We start from the raw sequence: 12,484 nt of genomic DNA, 5'->3' as shown, positions 1-12,484 counted from the left end.
CATGCTAGTAACATACTAATCACGTTAACATTTTAATCAGCCTATAAAATGCAAGCAACAAGCTAATCATGTTAAACATGCTAACAACATGTTAAATCATGTAAGCAATGTGCTAAATCATGCTAGCAACATCAACTTTCATACTTGTACAACTGCTTCAAACTTTCAAGCCAATTCAGAGTTGGCTTGAGAAAACCTTTACTCACCTTTGTTTTTGTAAGCACATATTAATTGCACATAAGCACATATTAATCTAATCTAACAACGTTTTGCTAATGTTTCCTTTCCAATAAGTTGTGAAAATACTATTTCTGAATGTTCTCTGAACATTCAAAATGTTCAGTTCAAAAAAACTTAATGAGAACATTACTTTTGAATATTTTCTTAACATTCTGTAACAAGTAGTAACATTTAAAAAAAAATGATAGACAAATGCAGGACTAGGTTAACGCAATTGTTACATAACATATAACTTTATGTTGTGTTTATAATGTGACAAATGTTTTTTTGTACAAACTGTTATGCTCCACACAGCCAAGCATGAAAAGAATCTGAGGAAATATGCCCAGAAAATCGATTTGTGGAACTGTGGTGGTCCCACCTCTTGGATCGGACAAATAGACATTAACTGTTGTTCAATTGTAGTTTCGGCCCTGTGAACTCTGAACTCTCTGACATCCTGAAACTCAAAACACATTTTTATGCAGGAACGTTCCCATGTCCCACGAGTGCATGCACACAAGGAATCTTGACACAATTGCACTTAAAATAAATCAGAAGAACATTGCAAACAAAACAGTACACTGCAGAGTATTCTGTCCTCTACAGTCCCCCGAGAGGACATATTTTTAAAACCATGTCATTTGGGAGGATCCCTGGTAAGATATGTTGTAAAACACTGTACAAAGGTGGAAAACACCATTCAAACAACATACAGTATAAGGACTAGTTGTCACACAAACTGCAGGAACCTGCTTTTTATTGACACTGATTAAAGAAAAAACACATTATTGATATATTAAACACTAATTAATTAAAATTTAATGTTATTTGTCAGCAACATTTAATGAATAGTGTAAAAACAGATGTCTAAATCAAAATGACCTTGCCATTGCAAACTTCACAGAAGTACGTCATAATAAAATAGAAAAAATACATTCAATAACAAAACACAGCTGATAAGTACATGTGACTGACGTCCCTGGACACATTCGAGGAAACACTTCAACTGACAGCTGAGAGAAAGTGGATGGAGTTCACCAGCGCAGCCTCTGATTGGCTAATATCGCCTCAGCCCCGCCCAATGTCAACAGGCTCCTCCCCGTTGATGTTTGTGACCTGTTTTGTGACGATGACGCGCACGTCAAAACACCGGTCACTGTACGTAAAGTTATTTAACAAGCTAGCGGATAAAACAGAAGTTCAGGTCGCATTCAAGGGTCTTGCGTCAGTGATTGTTCATCACTTTATAACTTTTTAATCGCTTGACGGTAGTGTTTAAGTCGTTAGAAACGTTATAAGTTCGCTGTAACGTCATTTATGGATCATCCGCGATGCCTCAAGCGCGTAACAGACTGTAAACAAAAGTAGAAGGATTTATTGACGTTTTTGAGAAAGATTTGAGAACTCAACATGTTTCCCCTCGACTCTCCGTGGAATATCTCTTTCGCAGGCTGTGGTTTTCTGGGTATTTATCACATCGGAGTGGCCAGCTGTCTGCAGGAGCACGCGCCGTTTCTGGTGGAGAATGCGCGTCACATTTACGGCGCGTCCGCGGGCGCGCTCACGGCCTCTGCGCTCGTCAGCGGTGCCTGTTTGGGTAAACTCAGATCTATACTTGTTATTTAGAAGAAGAAAAAGTACACGGTGCCGTGTTACTATGGTGTTTTTGAACATTTACCATGCAAATATCATGCAGTGGCATCTAAATATCATAGTGCTTTAAATTTGAAAATACCATAGTATTTACCATGTTCTTACTACACTTCGAAATTGCTAGTGTATTAAAAAGAAACACAAAATTACACTGAGATAGTGTCTTGTAATGTAAAATGTGCTCCAATACACTAAATTAAATCATTTCTACCCTGTATAAGAGCATGTTTATGGATATTTACCATGGTAGAAGGTATTCTTTGATTGAGGCACCATTCAAGTACTATAAAACATGTGAAGATGGTAATACCATGGTATTTTCAGATTTACAACATCACTTAAGTTTATGTACCATAGCATTTACTATATGGTTCTGGAATGTACTTCCAAAAATATTGTTTGAAATACCATGGTAGCACCATGATATTATGTCAAAAAGAAGGTTATTAAAGTTAAAACTAGAAGTAAAACTGTATACAACTTTTTCATTAAGTAAATTAAACTCTGCCTGTAATAAAAAAAAATATTTTAAAAAATTAACATTTTATTTCAGATAGTTCTAGCATTTCTCATTTTCATTTAGTTTAACTTGATGTACTAAAAAAAATTATAAAGTGTAAATATTTAAATAGAAAATAAAACCACTATTCCATGTCAAAAAATGGTTATTAAAGTTAAAACTAAAAGTAAAACCGTGTAAAACCTTTTCATTTCTAAATAAATTAAACTATACTTAAAATAAAATAAAATATAAAGTAATTAAACTTATTTTATTTCAGATAGCTCCAACATTTCTGATTTTCGTTTCGTTTAGTTTGATGTACTAAAATAACAAAAAAAAGGAAAATAAAAAAATGTACATTTTTAAATTTAAAAAAATCTAAAAATAAAACATTATACAATGTTAAAAACGGTTATTAAATTTAAAACTAAAAGTAAAACCATATAAATCATTTTTATTACTAAATAAATTAAACTCTACCTGAAAAAAAGAAAAAATATATTTATAAAAAAATAAAACTTATTTTATTTCAGATAGTTCCATGGTTTCTAGTTTTCATTTATTTAAACGATGTAAAATAACAAAAATTAAAAAGGAACATTTTTAAATGAAAAAGAAAACCATTATACCGTGTCTAAAAAGGTTATTAAATTTAAAACTAAACGTAAAACCATATAAAACTCTTTCATTACTAAATCAATTAAACTCTACCTGAAATAAAATAAAATATAAAAAATAAAATAAAACTTATTTTATTTTAGATAGCTCCAGTGTTTCTGGTTTTCATTTAGTTTAACTTGATGTACTAAAATAACAAAAAGAAAATAAAAAATGTTTTAAATTAAAAAATAAAACTATTATTCCATGTCAAAAAAAAAAAAGGATATTAAAGTTAAAACTAAAAGTAAAACAGTATAAAACATTTTTATTACAAAATAAATTAAACTCTACCTGAAAAAAAAACAACATATATATATATATTATTTTATTTCAGATAGTTCCAGTGTTTATAGTTTTCATTTATTTACAAAACGAAAAATAAAAAAGTGACATTTTTAAACAAAGAAAATAAAACCGTTGTACCGTGTCTAAAAAGGTTATTAAATTTAAAACTAAAAGTAAAACCATATAAAACTTTTTCATTTCTAAATAAATTAAATTCTCCCTGAAATAAAATAAAATATAAAAAATGTAACTTATTTTGTTTCAGATTTTTTCTAGTTTTCATTTAGTTTAACTTGATGTAGAACAAAAAAGAAAATAAAAAAGTACATTTTTATATTAAAAAATATAAATAAAAATAAAAAAAGGTAAAAATGAACTTAAATATAGACACATTTAACAAACAAAAACGAATGACAAAAACTCACAACAAAATTGCTAAAACTTTAACGGAAATTAAAATGATAATAGAAAATATAAAAGTCAAAACTAATTCAAAACATTAACAAAAACTAACAGTATCTCAGTGAAACTAAAATAACACTAATACCAAGATATTTTTTTAAGAGGACCATGTTATGAATACATTAATCACTCAATACCATGGTATACACCAAAGTACCATGGTATTATTGTCCATCTATATTTAGTATCTATGTCAAAGATTATACTTGTCCACCTGTTGCTTATTGTCAGCGTGTGATCACTAACTGCTCTCTTTCTGGTCCTGTGACAGGAGAGGCGGGTGCCGGCATCATTGACGTGGCTAAGGAAGCCCGTAAGCGCTTCCTGGGCCCTATGCACCCTTCCTTCAACCTGGTGAAGATCATGCGGACCATAATGCATCGCGTGCTGCCACCTGACGGCCACAGCCGGGCCACCGGCCGCCTGGGCATCTCTCTGACCCGTGTGACGGATGGAGAAAACGTGCTGGTTACACACTTCAACAGCAATGAGGAACTCGTGCAAGTGCGTACTTAGACACACACGCAAAGATATTTTCATACACAGCATATTTAGTGAGACTTAACTCACATGACCTCTTAATACTCATGATATTTACAGTAAATGCACATGATTTAGATCATCTGATATTATGGTTTCATGTCTAAATCCCTTGTGTGCTTATTTTGTACAGGCTTGTGTATGCAGTGCTTACATTCCCGTGTACTGTGGCCTGATACCGCCAACCCTGCAGGGAGTGGTAAGTGTCCAATCATGATGTAATTGCTCATAATTGATTTATGACTGCAATGTGATCATCCTTTCTGTTCTCACTTTCTTTTTTGCAAGCAAAAATGTGCAAGTCATCAAGTGCATGTTACAGATCTCACTAAATAACTAAACAAAAATGCAGCAACTGGAACTTAAAGTTTAATTTATTTAGAAATGAAAAAGTTTTATATGGTTTTACTTTTAGTTTTAACTTTAATAACCTTTTTAGACACGGTATAATGGTTTTATTTTTTTATTAAAAAATGTTTTAATTTTGTTATTTTACATCAAGTTTAAATAAATGAAAACTAGAAACACTGGAACTATCTTAAATAAAATAAGTTTCATTTTATATATATATATATATATATATTTTTTATTTCAGGTAGAGTTTAATTTATTTAATAATAAAATGACTAAAATAATATGATTATAAAATGATTTTCTGCTGCATATGAAGAGGGAACTTTGGTGAATTATCAAGAAAATAATGACACATTTAAATTAAAATACAATACAATTTTTTTCAATTTAAATAATGTATAATCATTTTGTCATGCATTACAGTAATGATAATTTGAGGAAAATGTGGTTAATTATCAAGAAAATAATGACATATTTTAATTAAAATACATTTCTTCAATTTAAATAATGTATAATAATTTTGTCTTGCATTACAGTAATGATTATGTGAGGGAAATGTCATGAATTATTGAGAAAATAATGACACATTTTAATGAAAATATTTTGTATTCAATTTAAATATTGTAGAATTATTTTTTCAATTTCAATAATATATATATATATATATATATATATATATATACAAAATATATTTTTCAACTTAAATAATGTATAATTATATTTTCTGCCATTACAGTAATGAGAATTTAAGGAAAATGTGGTGAATTATCAAGAAAATAATGACAAATTTTAATGAAAATATTTTTTATTTTTTATTTAATTTAAATATTGTAGAATTATTTTTTCACACATTACAGTAATGAGAATTTGAGGGAAATGTGGTGAATTATCAAGAAATTTATGACACATTTAAATTAAAATAATATATATTTTTTCAATTAAAAAAAGTATATATATAAATATTATATATAAAATATATTTTTCAATTTAAATTCTTGCATAACAGTAATGAGAATTTGAGGAAAGTGTATAATTATCAAGAAAATAATGACACTTTTTAATTAAAATATATATTTTTTCAATTTAAATAATGTAAAGATAATAAAAACTATTTCTTGCATTACAGAGTGTGATGAAAGATGCGTTTATTACTTATTTTTAGGAGCAATATGAGCGATGGGGATGTTTGACATAGTAAACACCACTAAATTAGGATGAAGATCTCTCTGAAATGTTGCTAAAATGCTGTAAGAGCTTGTGCAAGCGTTACTTCTGTTTTTATGTTGTTGTGTTGTTGGGTAACGAGGACCTTCACTGATGCTTTTGTAGCGAAAGATGTAGTTTTCATTTGGATTCAGATGTTGTGCCAGGATAAATAGTTTTTTTTTTGATGTAAAAGCAGTTAGTAGAGTGATTATTTACCTTCTCTCTCTCTCATTTCCCCACTAGTCCATTTGGTGACCTTTGCCAGTTTTGTGATCTTTGCTCTAGTTCCTGTGTTTTTCCTTGAATTTTGTACTGTTTGTGTATTTTTGAGTAGTGCTTTCTGTTTGTTTGTTTGTGCTTAGAGAGATGAGAATTTAAGGGGATAATATGGTTAATCATTATAAAAATAATGTCACAACAATATATTCATTAAAATGAAATACTTTACAACTTAAATAAGATAATTTTATTTTTTCTCACATGACATTTTGAGGGAAACATGATTAATAATGACACTTTTTTTAAAAATGTATAATTATTTTTTCTCACATTATATTAACGTGAATTTGAGGAAAGTGTGGTTAATTATCAAGAAAATAATGACACGTTTTAATTAAAAATATTTATTTCAATTTAAATAATGTATTAATTATTTTTTTCAGATTTCAGTAATGAGGATTTTGAGGGAAATGTTATTAATTATCAAGAAAATAATTACACACTTTAATTAGATTTTTTTATTTAAATAATGTATAATTATTTTTTCTCACATTAAAATGATGAAAATTTAAGGGAAATGTGGTTAATTATCAAGAAAATAATGACACATTTTAGTTCAAATATATTTCTTTAATTTAAATAATTTATAATTATAATATATGTATTTTTCAATTTAAATAATGTGTGTGTGTGTGTGTATATATATATATATATATATATATATATGTATATATTATTTATAAAATATATTTTTCAATTTAAATAATGCATAATTATATCTTCTCACATTACAGTAATGAGAATTTAAGAAAAATGTGGTTAATTATTAAGAAAATAATGACACATTTTAATTACATTTTTTTACCACTTTAAATAATAATGTAAAATTATTATTCTCACATTACAGTAATGAGAATTTTAAGGGAAATGTGGTGAATTATAAAAAATATATATAATATAAAATATATAACAAATAATGAAATTTTAATTATAATTCTTATATTTTTGGGTCAATTTAAATAATGGATAATTATTTTTATCACATTACAGAAATGAACATTTAAGGGTAAGCGGTTAATTATCAAGAAAATAATGACATTTCATTAAAATATATTTCTTTAATTTAAAGAATGCATAATTATTTTTTCTCATATTACAGTAACAATTTTAAGGAAATGTGGTTAATTATCAAGAAAAAAATTACGGACTTTAAAATATATTTATTCAATTTAAATAATGTATAATTATTTTTTTCTCACATTATATTAATGTGAATTTGAGGAAAATGTGGTTAATTATCAAGAAAATAATGACACATTTTAATGAAAATATATTTCTTAAATTTAAATAATGTATATATTTTTTTCACATTATAGTATTGAGAATTTGAAGGAAATGTGATTAATTATCAAGAAAATAATGACACATTTTAATTAAATTAATTATTACTGTTTTCAATTGAATTCTTTTGTTTTCACATTGCAGTAATGAGAATGTAAGGGAAATGTGGTTAATTATAAAGAAAAATATATATATAAAAAATAAGATATATAAAAAATAATGACATTTAAATTATAATTCTTATTTATTTTTTTCAATTTAAATAATGGATAATTATTTTTTTATCAAGAAAATAATGACATTTCATTAAAATATATTTCTTTAATTTAAAGAATGCATAATTATTTTTTCTCACATTACAGTTTTAAGGTTAATTATCAAGAACAAATGACAGACTTTAAAATGTGGTTAATTATCAAGAAAATAATGTATTTAAATAATGCATAATTTTTTTCACATTACGTTAATGAAAGAAAATTGGTTAATTATCACAAAAACTAATGTCAGTGCAAAACATAATTTAATTTAATTTTTACATTTCTTTCTCTTTATTTTTTGAGATTCACTCATTATCTTATCACTCATTTGTATGTTTGTTAATGGTTGTTTTTTTTTTTTTAACTCAATCTCAGCCAGTGTCTCATTTGACACTATAAAAAATATTAATATGTAACAGAAGAAAAGATAGACACTGTTCAAGTGCATGTGTTTGTGCTATTAGTCATTGAGAGGTGAAAGGTGAAGCTGATGTCAGATCAGTAAAATCAGTGAGCTGGTGTCCATAAGTCAGTGTTTGCTTATGTGGGATGTGGCTCGCCTTCCCAGCATCCTCTGCCAGTGAGAGAGCCAGTGTGTGTGTGTGTGTGTGTGTAGGCCGGGATTACTGTATGTTTGCAGATGTGCGTTGGCTGCATTCTGACAAGAATCCCAAATAATGCATGTGTGTGTGTGTGTGTGTGTGTTTGTTGCGGCAAATCTCACAGGACTGTCTGCGCTTTGAGAGCTGCTGTTCTTTCTACTGTTCTGCCTGTAAACAGCACTGCAGTAAAACAGTAAAACATCACATGCGACCTGAATCTATTTTACTGTTTTCATAGTCACAGCTCTTCTTGTCTATGTTTCAGTTTTACCTAAGCATTTGCACAGAGTGAGAAATTAAACCAAATAAGAAAAATAAATTGAAAAGTAATTGATGAACAAGTAATAGTAGCAAAAATATACAAATTACATTCAATTATTAGTGTTTAACTATCTGTATAAATTAATTATTGTTAAAAAGATTGTTTAGTTTGTAAGTAATGACAAGTAATATTACCAGAAATGATTAGTGTTTAATGATCATTATAAATGAATTATTGTTAGAAAGATTGTTTAGTTTATTAAGCTACACTCTAAAATTATTAAATTAAATTAACAATTATATTGAATGTGGACAGTAAACTAAACAATGTATTTAACAAAATGAATGAACAATGATAAACAAGTAATAATAACAAAAATGCAGAAAATAAATTATTAGTGTTTAATTATCTTTATAAATTAATTATTGTTAGAAAGCTACACTCTACAATTATTAAATTAAATTAATTTAAATTAAATTGGGGCAGTAAACTAAACAATGTATTTAACAAAAAATAATTTATAAAGATAATTAAACACTAATAATTTAATTTGTGTTTTTTAGTTATTACTTGTTTATCATCGTTCACATTTAATTTAATTGTTAAGTTAAATGAATCATTTTAGAGAGTAGCTTAATAAACTAAACGATCTTTCTAACAATAATTAATTTATAATGATCGTTAAACAATAATAATTTCTGGTAATATTACTTGTCATTACTTATTACTTATTAATGTTTATTAATTTTGTTAAATGCATTGTTTATTTTACTGCACCCATTAAATTTAAATTTAATTTAATTTAATAATTTTAGAGTGTAGCTTAATAAACTAAATCTTTCTAAGCTACACTCTAAAATGATTAAATTAAATTAAATTACATTTGAATTAAATTTCATTTGAATGAAATTGACAATTAAATTAAATGATAATTAAATAAAATAATCAATGATAAACAATTAATATTAACAAAAATACACAAATTATATTAGTGTTTAGTTATCTTTATAATGTATTTATTTTTGTTGTTTTTGTTTTAAGCTGCACTCCAAAATTATGAAAAGAAATGAAATGAAATGAAAGAGTAAATTAACAATCAAATTAAACATGGACATTAAACTAAACAATGTAATTAACAAAACTAATAAATAATAAACAAGTAATATTAACAAAAAAATGCACAGTAAAGTTAAGATTGTTTGGTTTAGTTAGATTAAATTAAATTAAATTAAATTGCAGAGTAAACTGAACAATGTATTTAATAAAAATGAATAAAAACAAGTAACTTTAATTTATACATATAACATTTTCAAACAAGTCACTTTATATCATATAAATATAATTCTATATATTTAATCATTTTAAACTATATATAAATATATACATTTATTATTTAAAATTATTTTTATTAATCATTTATTGATTTAATTTATATATGTTATAAGTTTATGTTTATGTGTTATATATATAGTAGCTTTTTTTTCCAAAATTAATGCTATTTTCATACATCAAAAATAATTTTTTGTTAAATATGTACATACTGTTTTATAAATATTATTCTATATATAGTTTGCTATTCAACTACAGTGCAAATAGAGTGAACAAGTAATATGAACTGATTAAAATAAAAAATAAAACAAAACCTAAGTGAGTGGCAAGCAATGCATTTAGGAAAATAGCATTAATTAAACAAGTCATTTAAAGAATGAAAATGAAATAAAGGCGGTCTCTGTGTTTGTCTTTCAGCGCTACGTGGACGGTGGCATCAGTGATAACTTGCCTCAGTACGAGCTGAAAAACACCATCACGGTGTCTCCGTTTTCAGGCGAGAGTGACATCTGCCCGCGAGACATCAGCTCCACCAACATTCATGAGCTGCGCTTCACCAACACCTCCATTCAGTTCACGCTGGCCAACCTCTACAGAGTCTCCAGAGCGCTGTTTCCACCTGATCCACTGGTAACACACACATACACACCTCATTTAACATCCTCCCTGTTCAAACAGCCTAAAAATACACACTGACTGCCAAATGACATTAATTTTGTTGTTTTTCTTGTCCTCAGGTGATGAAGAACATGTGCAAGCAAGGATACAGAGATGCTTTACACTTCCTCAAGAAGAACGGTGAGTCATTTGTAAATGTGTCAGTGATCAGATTTGTGTTTTTGTACGTCAGCATATTTCACCAGACCAAATCGGTTTATTTTAGTCCTGGATATGGAAAGGTATTGCAGTTATCACGGGATGTTTATGGAATGGCATTTATTATCTGTCTGTTGGCCAACAGCTGTGTTGCTGAAGATTATTTTTTTATCAACACTGTAGCGAAGCAAATAGTCGAGCTGATGCTGAAAGTTTCACTGGTGTTAGAGAGACCTCTAGTGACCAATACTGACACTACAGATCATATATAATTCTATCATACATATTTAATTATCATACATATTTAATGAATATAGTTTTTATGTATATATATACGAATTAAATATAAATCCATACATTAAATTATTCATATTTATATATATATATATATATATATATATACACACACACACACACACACACACGTAATTCTGTATAGTTCTTTTTTTATTAATTTATCTTATACACTTAATTTTAACATCTTAATCTTATATCTTAATTTTAACATTTTGATCTTATACAGTTAATCTTAACTTTATATATTATATAATTAATTATATATATATATATATACACACACACACACACACACACACACACACACACACACACGTAATGTATGTTAAATATAATCTAAATATATTTTCTTTTGTTTTGTTTTTTCTAAATAAATCAAAATTAATGTTTTTTTCCTAAATCAAAAATGTATATATATTATATATAATTCCATACATTAAATTATTCATATTTTTACATATACAAGTAATTCTGTATAGTTATTTTTTTTTACTTATACACTTAATTTTTTCTAACATTATGTAACTTTATATAATATAAATTAAATATAATTCTAAATATATATTCTTTTGTTTTTTTCCCTAAATAAATCAAAATTAATACTTTTTTCCTAAATCAAAAATGAAAAAATGAAATTAATTTCTATTTAATTTTTGTAAATTTATATAATATAAATTAAATATAATTCTATATATATTTAATTTTGAATGCTATACAATGCTATAAATATTTAATTTTAAATTACAAATTAATGCTAGTTTCCTAAATCTAAAATATATTATATATACAAGTAACTTTATATAAATTAAATATAATTCTACATATTAAATTATTTTAACTATATATAGATATATGATATATACATTTATTTATATATAGTTAATTATTATTAATAATTTATGTAATTTATACATATAACATTTTTAAACATTATTAAATATACAAAACGTAAAAAATATAGAGAGATTAAAGAGATTAGAGATTTTTATAAATACTATTATGCAAATTTTTTAATAAATAACTTTATGCAAATGTTTTTGACAAAAACCGTGACTCATTTAGCAGAATGTTCCTCTTTAATCGCTATAAATGCCATAAAATGCCATAAACACCTAATAAAAGTCGTCTATACAACTTACAGAAAGTGATGTTTTTTGTTTCAGGTCTGTTACAGTATCGAGGTCCACACCGCATGCTGGCCGTAGCTGGTGCAGGGGCCGAGGAAGAGTCTGACAGTGAGGATGAAGAAGAGTCCGAGAACAGAGAAGACAGAGAAACACAGGATCACTCCAGCATCGAGGCACACATCTTTGAACACCTGCCTCCTAGAGTACACAAAGGTACTGAGATGATAACTTACTCTGGTACTCGTTGAGGTACCTTTGTAATGTATGAGATGTTTACTGTAGTGTTGTTCACTCTTCAGCGCTGGTGGAGGCCTGTAGGGAGAGGCGGAGTCTGGTGCAGTCGCTAAGCA

At 26.9% G+C, this 12,484-nt stretch overlaps 1 protein-coding gene across 1 annotated transcript in view; it reads left to right on the top strand.

Annotated features, from left to right (window-relative positions):
- The first annotated feature begins 1,346 nt into the window (after positions 1–1,346).
- pnpla2 (patatin-like phospholipase domain containing 2) overlaps positions 1,347–12,484 on the top strand; it is a 15,956-nt gene continuing 4,818 nt past the window's right edge. Inside the window, exons 1-7 of the mRNA XM_051099133.1 lie at positions 1,347–1,819; positions 4,056–4,288; positions 4,458–4,523; positions 10,312–10,524; positions 10,632–10,692; positions 12,171–12,347; positions 12,434–12,484. The exon at positions 12,434–12,484 is cut by the window's right edge and continues 82 nt beyond it. Of these exons, the coding sequence (XP_050955090.1) occupies positions 1,633–1,819; positions 4,056–4,288; positions 4,458–4,523; positions 10,312–10,524; positions 10,632–10,692; positions 12,171–12,347; positions 12,434–12,484 (988 nt within the window). The 5' untranslated portion in view covers positions 1,347–1,632. The remainder of the gene's footprint in view (positions 1,820–4,055; positions 4,289–4,457; positions 4,524–10,311; positions 10,525–10,631; positions 10,693–12,170; positions 12,348–12,433) is intronic.

The sequence above is a fragment of the Labeo rohita genome, chromosome 25 (assembly GCF_022985175.1).
Source record: "Labeo rohita strain BAU-BD-2019 chromosome 25, IGBB_LRoh.1.0, whole genome shotgun sequence".
Taxonomy (NCBI): Eukaryota; Metazoa; Chordata; class Actinopteri; order Cypriniformes; family Cyprinidae; genus Labeo; species Labeo rohita.
This window is presented reverse-complemented; position numbering and strand designations above follow the sequence as displayed.